Raw genomic sequence first — 19,538 nt, forward strand, 5'->3', positions numbered from 1 at the left:
TCCTGTCAATAAGTTTAGCATTAATTCAGACACGATGCCGAGCTCCTGAACTGGTCCACTGAACCAGCCTACAGGCTGAAGCAGCATCTGCAAGCCGCTTTGCAACCCCCACCCATCTTTTCGTGCTTCTTCTGACTAAATCTGGGAAAAGCAGAGGACTTTTTTCCCAGTATAATTCTTGTAGGACATTCATCCGACCTCTGGCAAATTGAAGGTGGAATTGGGACAACCGGAAATCTTGATTAACAGAAAAACCAACGTTTGAGGCTTATGCAGATTACAGGAGTTTTCCAGGAGAAGAACACCAAGAGATGGTCTTCAAACGTAGGAGGAACTTGTAAGCATAGTCAGGAACGTGGTCACATATGGGAATACAGTTTTCCGACTATTGTGGACCCAATTTTAAATGATTTTAGTGAATCTGGAGCCGATTCTTCAACCGAGACCATCTGAGAGTTTCAGGTCTGAAGGTTGAGCCTGAGCCGCCACTTAGAGAAAAATAAATCTGGATCTTAACATTAGCAGATTGCACTGATTTACTCCTTTATCCAAAAATAACCAACATCTGGCTCTACATATAATATTCATTCATTTTTCATTATTTTTGAAATGGTATAATAGAATCTACAGTTGAAAAAATAAAAACGAGACCATCTCCCCCACACTGCAACATCCCGCTGAAACCTGAACCATCGAGGTAAACAACAAAAAAGTACACGAGTATAAAGAATTCAGCATTTTGTCCTCGTCTTAGAAGAAATCTCCCAACCTCTAAAATCTCTGCTAGGCAACAATGTAATGATACGTGATGCATAAAATGTACAAAAATATATGATATATATGTATATATATGCTGCTGCGACGACACATTCATGAGAGGAAGATATCATGTATTCCAGCCACATCTAAACCCGACTTTTCTCTAAAGCCCAACTTCAGGATCCGGCTGTTAAAGAGCTCGTTTAGATTTAGTTTCAGCCTTTGATCCCAGTCCCGTCCCTCGGAGGGTCAACGACGATGACTGAAGTTAAAGAGCCATGCAGTTAGTTCATATAATGCATGTTTTTTAAAAGCTATGATTCTACGATGTTAAAGCACGAGAGTTTAAAGCTAAGACATTATGTTGCGTAGATTTGCACAGAAAAAAAAACCAGCAAGAGACTTTTCGCTTGTTCAGGCTGCTCTGCTCATCGTTTCCAGTAAAAAGTCCTCTGTAACCTACGTTTCACACAGTACAATGATTAGACATGTAATACTTATAGAACAGAAGATTTCACCTCCAAACAGCCACTGGATTATATCCGGTTAGGGTTTGGTTAAAGACCTTAAGACCTTTCAATTTCTCAAAAATGTGCCTTTTTGGCGTTTGGCTACAACAAAACCCTGACCGGGTCGCTGGTGCCCGATGGATGTTAAGAGGTCAAACCCACCCTGTTGCTGGTTATCGATACATAAGCGGCAATCGGAGAAGATGAACGGTCAGCAACCGTGAAGGTAAAGGAAAGTAAAGTGGGACTGCTTTGATGTGCAAGGTAAGGGTCACGTTTATCACCTTGATGCTGGTCGTGAACTTTTAAAAGCCTGTAGTAAGTTTGTACCCAGACACACAATCCAACCATCAGTGCATCGCTTTGTTGCCCATGGTGACAGCTGGTTACTTGTGGCTATCAGGTTCCCTAGGCAACCACCTAGGTAACATTGTTTGACATCATGTGCCAATCAGCTTCTTTTCTCCACCTCCACTGGCAGTCGAAATTCTATAATAAGTTGCTCTAACTTTTAAAGTTAGTCTGTTTGGCACTACCCCAGACCTGGGTCACTGACCATGTTTAAAAAAAACAAGAAGGTACCCGAGCACACCTGAGAAGCTTTAAAATTCCATCTGCAGAAGAACTACTGATGGGAAATCAATTGAAATCTTAAATTTTTGTTTTTGTTGTAGCTTTGCTGGCTCCACAGAGGAAGTGGAGTATAGAGTAATTCACCATAACGACGGGATCACAACGCAACGTTCTGCAATATTCAATACAAAAAAATTACAATATAAGCAAAGAAGAAAAAGAATCCCTAAAAATTTGGCATCAGTATTTATGTCGACTTTCCGTGAGCAGCCAACGTTTCATTTCTGAATTTCTTCTGCTTCATGTCCTGCAGCTTTCGTGACCCTGGCCTTGCACATTAAAGCATCCACGTCCAAACAGCTGCACGGGCTCAACTGTACAGATGTGACGCTGCGATGTGATCGGGACAGTCGCACCACTTGTCACGTATCCAGATCAAACATTCACAAACTGCTTGGCCTCGACCCGATGCTGAAAAACACACATTTACTAACAAAGTTTCTCAGATTTGTGAGGCTCGTGTTGGTGATGCCAAACACAGACTTCCAGCTTAGCCAGCATCTCTCATTCAGAAACACAACCAGCGCTCGAGAAACTCATTTCTCCTTCGCCGACGAGCCGAACACACCAATCAGCTCTGAGTGAAAGGAAGCGCCGACCTTCAGCCTCCAACAGCTGCTCGCACCAAACAGAGGCAGCAGGTATCTTCCTCCAACTGGAGGGATTTTCTTCCCACGCTGAGCTCAGATCAGAGGAAAACACTGATAACCATCTGCTATTACAGATCACAGCTCGTTCCCAGAGCGCCTCCTGTAACCTGTTTTGGAAATAAATCACGGCCCTGTGATAACTGTTGAAAATGCAAGGATGATTAAATCCTCCAAAATGTCAGTGCTTTGTATCGCCGGGGCTGAGGATGGATATTAATATTAATGCGTCCAGCGGGGAGGTTAACTTTGATGCTGCCGGTCGCTTCGTTTTGGAATGAAAAGCTCCACCATATGGCTCCTCACGGGATACGAACAACAGCCTTTTTAGATTGAGACGTTTTAAAATCAAACTTCTGTGTTTGGCAATGAAACAGCTTTGTTTTTTTGTTTTTTTTAAGGCTGCCAACAAAGCTGTGAGGCGGCTGATTCGTTCATGGAAAGCAGGCGTGCGCAGGGACTACAGCGCAAAGTCAAGGAGCTGGATCAGATTCATCTGCAGCCAACACGCTGCCTGCAGCTCCCCCTCATATCAGGAAATATTACAAACAAAGAGCGCGTAGCTTTAATTTTACTTACACACAGGCCCGTAACTGTGATCATAACTGCACTGCTTCATACTTGAGGAATAAACTTCAACTCTTTAAAAGATGCTACATTTGTATTTTTTTGTGATATTTTCACTGCAATCTCTGAGAATATTAACCCCAAATTTTTAATAGAGGAAGTTTAGAGTCCTTTCTAAAATCATCAGCCCCGCCACAAGAACTTTACACAAACTTTACAACAACTTCTCTAAGGACCATCGTCAAAGCCACAGACTGTATATTAAAGATGGATGTAGCTTCCATATCTGAAAGGTTTGAACTCTTTGACAATAAGACCCAAAGGCCTTCTTGCGTTTAGACGTCAGTAAACACTGAGCTCAGATTGTAGTTTCATTTTATAAATCACGTCCTCATTACTGTAACATTAAGCTGCCAATATGGAAGCACCAAAGACTGCAGTTCCTTTCACGGCCACCTGAGGGCGACTCCAGCAGTGAAACAGTCCTCAGACTCTCGTGTTGAAGCTTTCAGCAGAAATAAACATGACTACATCCTAAAAAAAATGTTTTTTTGATAATTCATCTGGATACAGGAGACATGGTTGCTCTGATCATGTGACTACATTATGACATCATCGAAAACCTCAACACTGAGGCTCCAAATGTGGAGCTCAAAACCAGACGCTGATGTCTCGGATTTTGTCCACCTGTGGCTACTGTACTAGTAGTACTAGTGGAGTATACAGTCTTAGTTCCACCATTTGGTAATCCAATGTCAAAGCTCCCCACTAAATTGACACCACACTGACTATGTCCATCTTTTATAGAGTCTCAGGTGGGAGCTGATGGACATGAACGCTCCTCTTGACCTTCCTCTTACAGACTCACGCCTCTCAGAAACAATCACGTCATCACCAAACACGAGTGAGCCCATTTCTACTCGTCCAAACGTCGACTCTTCAGCTTTAGAGTGTCGCTGCCTAGCAGTTCGAGTATTGCTGTCATTGAATTTATTTATAAGAACTCAGCTGGTTGTTGGAGTCATTTGTGACACACTTTTATCTTAAACAGCAAAGACTGAAGATTAGAGCGAAGAGCTGAGGAGCAGCGAGCCTGAAACTAAACTGCTTTCTACCACCACTTAGGTAATTTCAGTTTTCATAGCTGACGGCTAATATAGATATATATATATATGTATATTGCACATTCCTACTAATCAGTGACGGCACCGACGGCTACTGACAAGAGACAGATAGTTGTTAGGAGGCAGGAGCTGCGTTTGTGAGCCTCACGCTGCTTTTTTAAGAGCGTATGTACAAGGAGTGAAGCTTTGGCTGGACTGGAACAGAGAAGCAACGTCTGATTCAGCAGAAATACACTAAAACCTCAGAGTGGAAGCAGTTTATGGGTTTTCTTGTTGTTTTTTGTTCTTGGTGACTCAAAAGTTCAGTTTGGCTTCAGGGACGCGAGTCAGGAAACAAAGTGTAACCAATCAGAGCAGCGTGGATTAAAGCAGGTTTGAGTCAAGTCGGGAAACAGGATTTAAACTTCGTCCCTGACGGCATCCCGGCCACCTGAACAGAGGAGACTGGAGTGCAGATGTGAGTGTGTTGTTCTTTCTGTGCATTTTCATTGTTGCGTGTGAGCTGGTTTGTGGATGTGTGCGTTCAGTAGACACACAGGTCTGGAAACTTCATCTCGTAGACGGGGACGGACTGATGCTGGGTGTGTCCCGCTGAGATGGAAACCACTCCGGACGGGCTGGGAGGAGGCCTGGTGACGGGGCGTGAAACAAGATGTTAAATTAGAAGGAAAAACTGGTTTTGGTTTGGCAGACGTGCACAAATGTAACCTTTAGGAAGCAAAAACCACCTGATTAACCTGATTATTAGGCTGTTGTCCCTGTCAAAGTCGTCTCTGTGTGCACCTGTGCACTGCCTCCAGCGCTCCGACAGTCCTGCCCACACGTACGTGCACGTCTCAGCTAACGCACACAGCCGGGTCTAATCACACTCACAGTGCTGTGACTCAGGAGAACTACACAGCAGGTAATGACTGAAGGAGCATTTCATTTCCTCTAAAAAATCCTTTCAAAAGGCGGCCAGTACTGAGGGGAACGACCCGCAACTCAAAGAAAACTCAAATCGTTCCAGAACGCCGTGTTAGCAATGTAAGCATGACTATGAGGAAAAGTGCACGTTATTTGCAGGCGTCGTACTCGTTCACGTGCTGCAAACAGACTGTTATAGTGTTCATGTGACGATGCAATCAAAAAAGAAGTGAGAACATGTCAGACGAACACAGCTAAGCCTAAAAACACTGGGTCGTGTTTTATCATGAGCCACATTCGCTCCAAATATCTCGACACACCTGAAGCCTGGTGCAGATCAGGTGAACCTGCGGCTGGGCTCAGGCAGCCACACTCACCTGGAGCCACATCTGGGCCAAAAATAATCAAACATCTGTTTGTTGAGGAGAACACTGTGGTGACGGCGGGTGATTGAGGCTTCAGGGCGTCTCAGCCACGGTGGTGAAATCACAGACGCAGCTTTAGCAGTGAGGACAGAACGTGACGGGACGCTGGCAGCAGAGCCGAGGGGACGAGCTCGACGGGAGATCAGCCAGGTGTTCTGGGTTTCTTTGACTTTTAGTGTCACGCCTAAGCTTTTCTAATGTGGTGTAAATGTCACCACACCAAGAACTTTTATCTAAATTCATATATTTAAATTAGAAAACTTGCATAACAGACTCACCTGATTGTGAGTTCAAAGATTTGTGCGAGCCGGTCGTGCAGCATGTTTGCCTGGAAGAAGTGAGCAGGAGTTTATTTGGGTGTTTTTTCTGATGCGCTGACAGTTTATTATTTTCTGATTTCTGGCTCTTTTTTTTTTTTTTTTTTTTTAATAACCTTGGATTCGCAGTGGGCGGCGATCTCCTCGAACGGCGCTTTCTGGAACTTCTCCATCACCTGCCGCCTCTTCGCCCTCTCCTGCTCCTCCAAACCGGTGGTGTCTGAAAACAAACCGCAAACACAGAGCTGCTTTAATAACAGAGACTTAACTATGTGGTGGTTTGTGAGCGCTCTTTCTTCTCCGCGAGACGAGCTTCTCGTCCTTTTACGTTGCTGGTTAAAAAATATTTTTAATGGTGAAAATTTCACTGAAACGTCATAAAATCAGAGCTTTTGAAAACTTATTTTGAGGCTAAATCTGCAAACTTTAAGTGGTTTCATCAGATTTGCTGCTTTTTTCTGCTGGTCACTGAAATTAAAAGTTCATTTAGATCATTTTTATCAATAACTGAACACATTAGAGCCCAGAGGTGTTGGTGAAGATGGCTGCCTGGTGGACAAAGTAACCCAGAGTCAACATGAGGAACAGCAGGAAGTCACCGCGTTCTTACCGATGGCCTTCTTCAGGGTCTCAAACGTGATCTCCTCAGCCAGCTGCGACTGTGGACACAAAAACACAAACGTGACCTCATGTTTCCCTCCAGGACCACACGCTGCTTTAAAGAAGATTACTCAGACCTTTTCTGGAAGGCTGTTGGAAATGATGTCCACTTGGAGGGAGACGGTGTCCACGAAACTCGGCCTCCTGGACAGACGTTCTTCACCTTCAGGATGACAGATTCACACCACATAATGCTTTAAAAAGCCACAAACATTTCTAACTTTAGTGTCACGTAAAAGTAAAAGTTGTTTCTTTCCAGCAGAACGATTTCAGAATAATCAAACTGTGCTTACTGAAGCTGTCATATTACTGAAACCCAGGTAGCTCCTGTAATCTGCGCGTCCTTGACAACAGCGGTGACATCTCTGCTCCCGCACACCAAACTCCATCTTTTTCTCCACTTCAATACAACGAGGAACAAATCCGCCTGATCCCGCGGGGATAAACTCGTCCCCGAGGGACAAACGCACCTCGAGCACTTGTGTATTCATCGCCAGCAGAGGGGAAAATAAGGACCACAGAAGGGCAGCTACTGTCTGAGCTGTGAGGTCATCTGATAAGGTCAGAAAGGTAGCGGATCAGCCGAGGCGTGAAAAGCGACAGAAAGCAGCTCTTTACAATCGCACGACGACCTCTGCTGTGAACTTTGCAGAGGCCTGACTCAGCAGCCGTCCTGCGGGCGTTAATGAGGAAAACGATCTGATCGCGGCTGATCCGCTGGAGCTTTAAGATTTTGTTCACACGGTGATGAAACACATAGAACTGAGCCGACGTGACAGGAAGCCACGGTCTCCAAAAACTTTGACCACCTGAGCCTGAATGCAGCCCGGTCCTGCCGGACTTCAAGAGATCAGATTCCCTCTTAAAGGCCTCATGCACTGATTTAAGGTCCCACTCACCACATTTACAGTCTGAATGAATTTAATCTTACTGAAGCGCAGCCGGAATTAAAGAGATGCTGTGATTCATGATCGAGGATCAACCTGCAAACTTGTGCAGCATCCGTCCCTCATTCTCTTCCATCCATCTGGTCCAGATCCTGCCCGAAGGTGTTCCCAAGCCAGCCAAGAGGCACAGTCTCTCAGGAGTCCTGTCCTGGGTCTGGCCTCGGGGCCTCCTCTCAGTTAGACATGCCTGAAACAGCTCACCTGGGAGGCGTCCTAGTCACATGCTTGAACCGCCTCCCTTCAATGTGGAGGCCAAGACCCCTCTGAATGATCGACCTCCATCTCTAAGACAAAGCCCATCCACCCACAGCTTCACCCTCAGCTGCAAACTGCTCCACCTGGCGATCCTGAGGCCACCAAACTGAGCTGGAAACCTTGCACAGCTTGGACGAAGCTGGTTCTGGTCCATAAAACCAGGCTGCCTGGTGGAGTCCAACAGGTCTGCACTGGTTTGTCCTTATTAGGAGTTTGAACCCACCCACTCTCCTCTCTGAGCTCTAACTGCTTCATGATGATTAACTTCTTCATGTCATTAATAACACCCTACATGAAAAGTTTGTTTTCTGTTAACACTGCAGACAGAAGCTCCACACATGTAAACAATCTAAGTGCACTACGGGTAAACTGCTCTACACAGACGTGGCAGCACGTGTACTCACCGCAACAGGTCCACGAGCAATGCAGGCAAAACATTTCACAGAGTTACCAAATCACATGGTGGGAAAATCTACAGCTACACAACATCGAGCTCTGAAACAACGAAGCACCTCAACGACGCATCTACAGCTGCTCAGCAGTTTAAAGGTCAGGGCGAGTTTCTCTGCAGGCGTCAAAATGCTGTCATGAATTCAAGGTTTGGTCTCTGCTCAGTGTGAAAAACACTTAAACTGTTCACACCACGGGTCTCAAACTCGCGGCCCGGGGGCCACACGGGCACACGTGTTTGTCTGCAGCTTGTGTTTGTTTGGTAGTTCAATGAAAGGCTTCAGTTAAGAGTGAGACATTTTAAAAAACAAACACAACACTACATTTTTGGAAATATTTGTGGGTGTTTTCTTGTTTGCTTGTTGTTTTTTGCACTGCATGAACAGTAAAGTGGTCACATGAGATGACGGTGCCAGCGGCGGCCCACAGCTCATTTGAGTTTGAGACCCTGATATTTGTTCTTCTACACGTTCAGCTGAGACGACAGCAGCAGCAGAGCGAGCAGAGCGAGAGCTCCTGCAGACTCTGATGCTTCACCGTCACAGCTCAAAACCCCGGGTCCTTTCATACTCGCAGTATTTAAAAATGTAAGGGTGTGCTATTATTATTATTATTAACTCAAAAAAAAAAGATCCTGCGGAAAAACTGTGAACTTCAGGGAAAATTTTAATGATAAAAAAAGAAGAAGAAATATTCTGAGATTTTACAAATTAGGGAAAAAACTAAAAAAAAAATCTTTGAAATTAAAAAAAAAAGCTGACAAAAAATCTTCTAAAATAATTAAACAAATTAAAATAAATAAATAAAACAGTCTGAGACTAAAGAAAACTAAAGAAGAAAATCTCTGAAATTCTTTTCAAATTTAAATTTAACCCCCAACTTATAAAGATATTTCTTTTTCTTGTATGTTTTTTAAACACAAGTTCGAGGCTTCACTTTGTATGTCGGGTAAACTCGTCAGCGCGCAGACGCCGCTCGGCGCTGTGACATCACGTCAGCACCAGGTGCTGATCCGCGGCTCCTCGCGCCATGAAAGGACAGTCTGTGCGAGCTGATCCCTCCCTCTCCTCCTGGGGGGCCTTTCAGACGCTGCTTTTATACCGATGCTGTTATCACTTGTGCTTCTGGGGTTGATAAGTAAATTGCGCCTTAATGAAATTGTCACCGTGCGGATCTAAAGCCACCTCACCCCGTCTGACCTCTTGCCCAGAGCAGCCGTTATCAAGCTTACTGTTTTGCTGCTTTACTTCGGCCTGTTTTCGAGCCGCTTTAGCGACACAGTAGAAATGTGTCCACACTGCTCCTCTCCACAGCAGCAGCCTCGCTCTCCTTCTCTGCCGAGTCCACCGGGTGAGTCAGCAGTGCAGAAGAAGCTAACAGGAGGAGGCTGCATCAGACCTGCGAGAGTTTTCACTGGATCTGACTTTTGTACTAACAAAGTGATCCAATCCTGAGATTTTGAGAAGTGTGCGTGAAAGACGTGGATCTCGGGGTCCACAGCGAGTGTGGAGACCTGCTTACACTGACAGCTCAACTCGGAGACTTCAAGGTCAGAAAGAAGCCGTCAAACACTGAATGCGGTGTGCAATCAAAAACTGGGGTTTGCATTGATTACACTGAACTTTTTTGATTGCTGATTGCAAGTAATTTTGGTGTTTGGAGACAGCAACAGTTCTTGTGAAAGAGCCTTTTCAGTTATAGACTGATGGCAGACTTTGTCTTACTGTAGTTTTATCGTCGTCTTCATGCACCACCGAGTGCTTGCAGACCTGGTCCCCATGGTCGGAGTCGCCATTTCAAAGGCCAAAGACCAATAAGATCAAAGAAGACAGATGAGTGGGAAACGTGGGACGATCATAGAAGACGAACTTCTGAGAATCGGACCGATTCAAAGGAAGAACTTCATTGTTGCGCCTCCTCGTCTGAAGCGTGACGAGTTTCCATTCACCCAACTTTGCAAAGTGAAGCCTTTGGTTTTGCACAAATAATGTGTCAGCTGATCTAAACCCAGCTACACCAGGTGACAACACATCTCTACACGCCTGCACAGGGTTGCCTTGGTTACCTCTGGACGTCTGCTTGCACCTGTGGAGGATTTTTCCTACTGTGTAAAGAACTGAAGGGACATGAAAGCATGACAGAGGGAAGAAAACAAAAGCTTGTTAGACAATTATCAGTTTTCTCCTCCCGCTCGTTCTATCTACACGAGGTCAAAGGAAGAGCACGTGAAGTACGAACTATTCCTGAGCCTTTTTTGGACGTGGGCAGACTTCAAGGTTGAAGTCAAGCAACATTTTGAAGAAGTGCTTTTAAAGAAAGTTGTGTGTGTGAACTCCTGCAGAGGTTCACGTTGTTCTGAGCTGAAACAAACCTTTAAATTACGGAGACGGCGACAGCCGTCGGACTAATAAAGCTGATCGCACACAGAGTTGGTGAAACTTTATTTTCTCTTCACTGAACACTCCTTAAGCTCTTAATCCGACAAAGCTTCAAACAGTTCTGAGGGCACGGTGAGTATGAAAAGCAGGGAAATAAAACATACAGCACACAGCGCAGCAGCAGACAGCGGGCGCCTTAAATCCTTTAATCTGACTTTTTACAACCTTTTCAACTCTTGACTTTCCTTCTAACTTGTTACTTGTATCACTTTTATCATATTTCCTCTTTAAGAGATAACAGCATAATGTGACCATCGTCTAATTCGGTGGATTTTTACAGCTACACTTTTCCATCAAAAGGAAATATTTTAGATGCTCCGAGAATCAGTTCAGGCACATTTTCTCAGAAAGCGTCTCTGGTATCTGAGAAACCATGAAATAGGACAAAAGGCTGCTCAACAGGTATGAGATTAAAAAGGTATGAATCAACCAATGAGGGAAGAAAAAAAAAAGTTATCAGAGCAGCAGTTTTCTTAGATAAGAAGAAATAGAAACATGAAGTTCCCCGTCCTAACGGAGGCTGGACTGTCGTACCTGTGACCTGAGGAACGTAGGGGATGGAGAGGCGCTCGGCGTTGTACCCCGGCCCGGCCAAACACTCGGCCATGTCGGCCGTCTGGAAGTACAGCTGGCTGTCCTCTTTGTCCAAAGATTCAGGAAGCCTGGAAGAAAAGACGCAAGACACAAAAATAAACTTCCTGAGGAAAAACCTCAGAAGAAAGCGTGTTTTTAGTCAACGCACAGCACGGCTTTACTTCTCAGAGCGACGCTGCAAAAAGGTCACATTTGTTCTCATCTGTAATTCAACTCTGTACAAGTTCATATCGGGGTCCCTGCACATGCATCTCACAGCTGGCTGCACAGAGACAAACTCGGTTTGTCCCAGTCGGAGCACAAATCGCTTAAATGAAAAGCAGCTGGTAGCGTCGAGGTGACTGCTGTTGTGATTTGGTGCTGTATAAATAAAACTGAACTGAAGCGAGTAGCTGTTTGTCAGTCTTACATCTGTCGATGCAAAGACATGCTGCTGTTGTTCTAATAATATTTTTTTATGAGTTATTGATCCCAGAAGTTGAATATGTGAATTTATCTGCAACCTTGAAAAGTGAAGCAGCACGGTTCCTTCACTCCTGAATTTGTTTCTCGTAAACTTTCAAACTTTTTAAGCTTCAGCTGCCACACTCATTACTGCTCTGTTTATTAGAAAATAATGAGGCTTCACAGCCTTTTTCTAACCCGAGCCATTGGATTATTTCTCATGAAACAAATTCAGGCTGTAATCTGCACTTACGGACACTTGTCTCTGAAGATGTGCTCTGGGAGGAGGTAAGGAGCATCCATGTTCCTCAACTCAATAACCTGCACAGAGAACAGCTGATTATATGATGTTACACTATTTACAAATAAGAAAGATGTAAACAAGAAGAAACAGCTAACAGGCAGAAAACGGCGGTGCATCATCAGCATACTGAATAAATCATATTTTTGTATTTTCTGCAACAAATGGCAGTAAAAACAAAAAGTGGGAATGAGAGCCAGCTGCTCTGATCCTCAGTAAGGTCAGGGAGGAGTCACCTTGCTGACGTGCTGGCAGAAGGGCGGGTTGGCAATCATCTGACTCAGGAAGTTGAGGTACGCGGCCACCAACGCCATGATGCCGCAGCGGATAAACATGGGCAGGTTCTCTTCGTTGTTAAGAGCCATTTCCTGCACAAACCAGTTGCAAAAACTGTGTTAGCGAGGACAAACCAGCAGCTCGGCTTCCGTTTCTGGTCGTGGAAGCATCAGAACTCCCCGCATACACTCGGTACACCCTCACAGGAGTTGAGGTTTACTTCCCCTTTAATCTGTGTGCAGGGTTATAGCATGCAGCAGCGTTTCTCTAAGGTCACACGAACACGTATCTTCTATTTTCACACACCGTCAGTAAAAAGGTTGTTGTCAAGGTAACGACCCTGAGGTGACACAGCAAACAAGGCAGACTAAATACACTGTGCCACATGTCTGTGACGCACTGAGTGCGACTTTGTTTTAGCTTCAACCAAATCTACCAAAGAATATTACAGTAATAATGCCAATAAAAAGCAAAATACTATCTAAGTGGAGAAGCTGGAAACAAATATCTGGCTTCACTCGAGCTAAGAGGACCAGCGCAGATGTGTGGTTGCTTTGGTTCAGTATACTCATAAACTATTTTACATCAGATTCTCTGAAAATTGACACAAGACCGGGTTAAGTGCTCGATCTTGAAACTCAAGATGTGACGATCAGATTTGACTGAAGCCGCAGTCGTTGGCTTGAAACCATAAACTCAAAGTGTTTACAGAGGTCAGGCTGGAGGAACGTTTTACCATCGATGTCTAGAAGACTGGAGTCTTTTTCCAACCGCCAGTATCGCCCCCCAGTGGCCTTTAAATTAAACGCAAACACTTTAGCACTAAAATTGTCTGGCGAGTGATTGCAGGAGCTGGTCATGAGTGTAGAATGGTTACAGACTGGTATAGGATGCTGCACTGGAAACCTTGGGACTGGTTTGGTTACTAGCAGATTGCAGTGGTGGCCAGTAAATTGCATGAAAAATGCCGACTTGTCTGTAAACACTCGCCAACTTTTCTCAAGGCGACTGTGAAACAGACACGTGACAGAAACCAGACTGAAGGGAAACGTGACAGAAATGCATCCCCATGAATTTGTGCTATGAAGCACTTCCTGTCTGAAACTGCATGAGAAAGAAACTAAACAGTCTTTTTTTAATACTTCTATGTCTCAAACGTTCCCTGAATTAAACGAAGGTAAACACAGCACTCAGAGTGTGTGTGCGTGCACAAACATCATGTCTACAGTGCTGTGACATTTGGAAACGATAAGATCTCAGCGTGATGCACAAACAAACTGAAGCTGCACGTGTGTGTGTGCATGTGCGTGTCTTTTATGTGTGTTGGTGCGAGCGTGCACATTTCCTTCGCACCTCTCTTGCACTTCCAGGAGGTTTTATTGGAGCTGCGTGGGTTCTCACGGTCTAATGACATAAAGGCAAATGACAGCACAGCTACTCATCAGCCACTTAAATATGACACCTGACACCAAAAATATAGCATAATCACATCGAGGGTGCTTTAGACTGAAGCACCATAATGTGGAGCGTGAAGAGCTGGTTAAACACGAGGTTAAACACAAACCCTCCAAACAGGGATGTAACTGAGGATGTTTACTCCACACCTCGGCACTGACAGCACCACAGCTTCAACAGACGACTTGATCTCCTCGCCGATAAAACGTTTCCACTATCACCTGATACCGGTGACCTGGAAACACTGCACACTCATGACTCGTCTAATTTTACGGTATTCAAGTTATAATAAGCTACGTTTTTACATTATATCTGAGTGAATGTTTGGGGACTGTGTCACTCTGTTACTGCCTTCTACGAACACACACCATCACTGCAGGCATCTTAACTCATTTCAGTGGTCACCAGAACATAAAGTACATGTCATCAGTCAGATCTGATCTTAAAAACTCTGACCACCATATCTCTGCTGTCACGTGGTTCTTTGGGTGTCTGTGGTGATGCAGAGACGGTAAAAATAAATGAAAAGTGTTAAACAAACATTATTTAGATTAAAATTCCCATCTGACACGCTTTGACACATCCTTATGACAAATCAGATGTTCAGATGCACTTTTTAAAAACTTATTTTAGCCTCAGCTCGTTGGCTGCAAGCCGCTTTGCAACCTCTCTGTCCTGTTCTGATCTCTGCACAGAGACACAGACGTCCTGAATATAAAGTGCTACAGATGGAAAAAACCTTCTGACTATATGTAATCTCTGATCTGAGAAATATCACAGATCTTCACATCTGTGTGGAGAGAGGTGAGATACAGCCACAGTCATGGAAGCTGTTAATGAGGAATCGAGCTCAGTGAGGCTGCGACACGAGATCAGAACAAATCAGAAACAGAAGAAAATCCCTCACCTTTCTCCTGAGTGTGTTGAAATCGAGAGTTTACAGATGGGTGCAGACTATTTTTAGATTTCAGATACTTAACTCTGGGAATTATGGATGTAAAGTTTAATTGAAACTGTAAATGTGACAGAAAGAGCCAGAAAATCTACTTATGATGAGATTATTCTGACTGAGCTTCCAAACACAACCAAACAGAGGAAACTGCTTTTTGTCTTCGCTTTGACTAAAAACAGAAACTTCAGATGTGAATTCATCGGTTTTACCTGCAGCGCGATGGCGAGTCGAATGAGGTCGATGACCACTTCCTCATTGGCCAGCTCGATGGTCAGAATGGCGAGGGTGGTGAAGAGCAGCTCAAAGTTTTTGTGGACGTTATCTTCCTCTTTGCAGCCCAGATAGATGTGACGGTAGAGCTGCTGGCCGTGCTTCAGGGACGACGCAGAACCAGAAGCAAAGACAGAAACAAAGAGGAGGACAGAAATATGAGAGCTGTTTAAAAAAAGTACCTTTAACATGTTTAACATAAGGAAACAGCGGAGGTGTCGGGGACTATTTTCAGTGGCGGATTAAACGATATGTGGGGAGTTTTAGTGGCAGTGTGGGGTAAATGTAAACTGCAGCATGTGGGTTCACTTTAATGATGGTCCATGTTCTCCAGTGCAGACTCACTGATGTGGATGACAACAGAGTCACATGACTCAGGCTGCGTCACCCACACAGTCAGCAGGAGACGCTGACTCTGGACCATCAGGTAAATTGAGTTTAGTACTCCTCCCCCTTTGTGAGTGTGGACGCTTCATCTCTTTGCTCTCTAAATGCTTTTCTTCTTTTATTGATTTTTACCGATTTTTATGCTGATTTTTTCCCTTTTTTCCGTATGAGCTTACCTGCGATAGCTTCTGGACACTTATAGATCATTAGGACTAAAGTGTTCTTAACAGAAACAGCAACATTTTTATAGTTACCTTATCCTCAGCGCTCCGTGTGTCTGTGGCCTAGACACAGCTGAAGCCTGATTACAGTGTCTAGGCACCGAGCAGCCTCAATAGCCTAGAAAGGTGCTAACCGCTAGGCTAACTAGCAACAAGATGCCTTCCCTCTCCACAGATGACTACCACAGCCTCCTGCAGACGATTGCAGCACTGGAGACAAAAATTCATCGCTTAGAAGTAAACGTGGAGGTAAATGGACTGTGTGGAAATGAAACAACCTTGCCTTTGACTCAAAACAATGGCGATGAGCAAGCTAGCACACAGCTAAGGAGCACAGATAACATGACCAAGAAAGTAGACTTTGTGCACTATTATAAATCTTCAAGCGATAATCCCCCCTTGGACTGTCTTGGTGCAAAACCAAGACATAAATCATGTCTCCTGGAAGAGGGAGGACGTATCACAGGCAGGGCACAGCGAACTGAAATCTCTGAAACCGACTGGCCTTCACTTCCTACGAGACAGAGAAGCTCTTCTACCCCTGTACACGAGAGGAAACAGGACTGGACAACCGTAAATAGGAAGGTTAACAACAAACCTTCAAAACAACTGAATGTGAAACTGCAGAACAGATTTGCTCCACTATCAAAGGACCCTGGATCTATATCGGACAACCATCCATCTAAAAGTAGCGAAGTAAGGCCTGAAAATCCACGGGGAAAGCTAAAGGCTAGGCCTGAAACGCTGATTGTGGGTGACTCTGCCGTAAAGGATGTACAAAGCATGTGCGGTAAGAACACTAAAGTCCTCTGCTTTCCTAACGATATGGTCAACATCCTGAAGGAGAGAATTCTTCAAATTGCAGATGAATATCCAACTGTGACAAACACTGTCCTGCATACAGGGTCAAACGATGTAACGATGCCACAGACTGCTCCCAAACACGAGGGGACAAGTAATGCCTCTAAAACACTTAAGTTGGCTTTATTAAACATTAGATCTTTAGCTGGGAAAACATTTTTAATTAATGATTTAATCACTGAGCACAGCCTTGATTTTATGTTTCTAACTGAAACTTGGTTGGACCAAAGTAACAGTGGAGCTGTTCTCATCGAGACGACCCCTCCTAACTACAGTTTTATCAGTGAGGTCAGGGCGAGCAGGAGAGGAGGAGGGGTTGCTGTCTTATTTAATGAATCATTTCAATGTAAGCAGCTATCTCCTGGAAGTTTTCAGTCTTTTGAATATGTGGCTTTACAGCTGAAGGCCCCATCCAAAGTTGTGTTTCTTAATGTTTACAGGCCTCCCAAATACTGCACAGACTTTTTTAATGACCTCAGTGAACTGCTGTCTGTGATCTGTGTTGATTTTGACTGTGTAATTATTGTTGGGGATTCTAACATCCATGTGGACAACCCTCAGGACAAAGGGACTAAAGACCTGAGTAACACTCTGGGCAACTTTGGGCTGACTCAGCATGACTCAGCGACCGTGGCTCAGGGGGTTGGGAAGCGTATCTGTAACCGGAAGGTCGCCGGTTCGATCCCGGGGCTCTCTGTCCTGGTCGTTGTGTCCTTGGGCAAGACACTTTACCCTACTTGCCTACTGGTGTTGGCCAGAGGGGCCGATGGCGCGATATGGCAGCCTCGCTTCTGTCAGTCTGCCCCAGGGCAGCTGTGGCTACAACCGTAGCTGCCTCCACCAGTGTGTGAATGTGAGAGCTATATAAATCCAATCCATTATTATTATTATTATTAATTCTGCTGTTATTGCTTAGCTTCAAATTTAATTTCTTTAAAGTAAAAAATATCAACATTTCCTCTTTTCCAGCTGTAAAGATTCATTTTTATCTTCTGCGATATTAACCTGACATTTTTTATCAGATGGATACAGACATTTACAGACCTTGGGCTCTAAAAATGCATGACGGCGATTTTTAAGGACATTTTTTGACATTTTCATAAGCAGAACTTAATGGCTCTCTCAGTAAAAAAAACAACCAGCGGATTAAAGTCTTAATTAATCGCCCTGTTCTGAACATCTATCACAGCAGCTCCACTGCGGATGAATCAAAAAGTTATTGTCCCTGAAAACGCAAATGAAATGATTAATCCCATTAAAATCTGGATAAAAATATCCCACCGCTGCTGGAGTGGGATTTATGAAACACATAAAAGCAGAGCCCGGCTGCCTGCATTCGTTATAAGCTCGACAGCTGAAGACAAAAACTTTTATTTACAGCTAATTAATTACAGTTAGACACGTTAATGACCTTAGACACCGGCCTACAGAGGAGGTCGTTCCCCCGACCTCTGGTTACGGCTCAGGTGTGATTCGCAGGTGAAAGAGTGAAATCGCAGGGCTTCATTTTGGAAATGCCGCGTGCCGATGATGACCGAGGCTTCCCGCCCAGGTCAATGAGCTCCAAAGACCTCGCTTGTAAAAACACCTGCATTCGGATCATCTCCAGCTCCATGTTTTCACTACGGCTCAGCTGGAGCAGCTTTCCAAGATTCCCGGTTCAAAATAATCTGTCTGAAATAACCTGCTTTAGCTCCTCCCCCTACCTTCTGATTGGCATTGCAAATATTTGGCCAGCAGACGAATGAGGCAGCTGCGCCCCTGTATTATTCTTATTCACAGAATGACCACCAGTATATCAGGTGACTCCTCAAACATGTAGCAGACACATCGCTTCACACGGTGCTGTCGGCTTTTCTTGTTTGACATTGTTAACATGTACAAAAGAAAAACAATGATTTTTTTTCATGTTTATAATTTGCAAATTTGGTTCTTTTCATAAACTTCTATAAAAACCTGCCTTCTTTTTAAAAACCGGACTCTCTGCCCCCTGCTGGCCACAAGAAAGAATGCAGATTTAAGTCAGTTGTATAATCACAGGCTGTATCTATACAGCCATCTACCAGGTCATCTACCAACTGGGAGGTTGGTGGTTAAATCCCCGGCATGCTGAAGTATCCTCGGGCAAGACACTGAATCCCAAACTTCCTCTCATGGATGCACTGGAGTGTGAGGGTGTGAAAAAGTCCTTGCGTTTGTGTGTGTGTGTGTGTGTGTGTGTGTGTGTGAGTGTGAGTGTGTGTGTGTGTGTGTGAGTGTGAGTGTGTGTGTGTGTGAGTGTGTGTGTGTGTGTGAGTGTGAGTGTGTGTGTGTGAGTGTGTGTGAGTGTGTGTGTGTGTGTGTGTGAGTGTGTGTGTGTGTGTGAGTGTGTGTGTGAGTGTGTGTGTGTGTGTGAGTGTGTGTGTGTGTGAGTGTGTGTGTGTGTGTGTGTGTGTGTGTGAATGGGAGAATGAGACTTGTAGTAAGAAAGCACTGAGTGCTAAAATCGGCTAAAACTATGCAGCATCAGATCCCCTTTAAAAGTTGCATTTTGTTTCAATCATTCTGTGTTTCTCAACTGTTCTGTGTGTCACATTTCCCCCCCAAGAGATGATTAAGGTTAAATGAGGTCAGCAGTAAAAGACTGAGAATCTAAAGGAGTATTTCTTTAGAAAAGAGAAACTGTGACCTCAGCGCGATTATGATACCTTCTTCATGAATGCGACGTCTTGCTTGGAAATCTTCTCTCTCTTAATCTTCAGTGCGGAGACATTAGGAATGATTCTGTAACAGAGCCGGACACGAGAGCGTCGTTAAACCTGGCGCCAGCACCGCAGGGCTCGTGTAAGTACGGTGAGCGATGCGCTACCTGATGCCGCGCAGCTTGGCGCGGTTGTCGTGGCGGTCGAGGATGTTGTGCAGGATCTCGAACACCAGCTGCCTCAGCTCGCTGTCCTCCATCAGAGAGATGGAGAAGAGCGGGTCCAGGAAGGGAGGAGGCAGAGCCGCCGCCATGGACTTAGACTTGAAGCCGGAGGTGACCTGAGGAAGAGGAGACAAGGTGAGATTCATGGCGGCGTGCAGCAATTACCCCAGAGGGAGAAACGGCTGATCGGCAGAGCTTAAAGGTTACGTTCACAAGCTTGTGAGCGTGTGCCAGT

General features: G+C 44.7%; 2 protein-coding genes across 4 annotated transcripts in view; one reads left to right on the forward strand and one right to left on the reverse strand.

Moving 5' to 3' along the window:
- Nucleotides 1-1,804: 1,804 nt before the first annotated feature.
- efr3a (EFR3 homolog A) overlaps nucleotides 1,805-19,538 on the reverse strand; it is a 93,349-nt gene continuing 75,615 nt past the window's right edge. For all 3 annotated transcript variants that reach the window (XM_082514300.1, XM_082514302.1, XM_082514301.1), the window contains exons 13-23: nucleotides 19,247-19,419; nucleotides 19,086-19,161; nucleotides 14,869-15,030; nucleotides 12,213-12,344; nucleotides 11,929-11,996; nucleotides 11,172-11,299; nucleotides 6,625-6,710; nucleotides 6,498-6,546; nucleotides 6,004-6,107; nucleotides 5,849-5,898; nucleotides 1,805-4,868 (exon numbers count right to left, since the gene is read on the reverse strand). In XM_082514300.1, coding sequence (XP_082370426.1) covers nucleotides 4,763-4,868; nucleotides 5,849-5,898; nucleotides 6,004-6,107; nucleotides 6,498-6,546; nucleotides 6,625-6,710; nucleotides 11,172-11,299; nucleotides 11,929-11,996; nucleotides 12,213-12,344; nucleotides 14,869-15,030; nucleotides 19,086-19,161; nucleotides 19,247-19,419 — 1,134 coding nt within the window. In that variant the 3' untranslated portion in view covers nucleotides 1,805-4,762. The remainder of the gene's footprint in view (nucleotides 4,869-5,848; nucleotides 5,899-6,003; nucleotides 6,108-6,497; nucleotides 6,547-6,624; nucleotides 6,711-11,171; nucleotides 11,300-11,928; nucleotides 11,997-12,212; nucleotides 12,345-14,868; nucleotides 15,031-19,085; nucleotides 19,162-19,246; nucleotides 19,420-19,538) is intronic.
- Nucleotides 15,087-17,881, forward strand: LOC309694703 (uncharacterized protein; the record flags this gene model as incomplete). The annotated part of the gene is made up of 3 exons (XM_082514913.1): nucleotides 15,087-15,356; nucleotides 15,713-16,981; nucleotides 17,829-17,881. The coding sequence occupies exons 1-3, from the start codon at nucleotides 15,299-15,301 to the stop codon at nucleotides 17,879-17,881; spliced, it is 1,380 nt and encodes a 459-aa protein (XP_082371039.1). The 5' UTR covers nucleotides 15,087-15,298.

The sequence above is a fragment of the Aulonocara stuartgranti genome (assembly GCF_965226115.1).
Source record: "Aulonocara stuartgranti genome assembly, chromosome: 18".
NCBI classification, from domain to species: Eukaryota; Metazoa; Chordata; class Actinopteri; order Cichliformes; family Cichlidae; genus Aulonocara; species Aulonocara stuartgranti.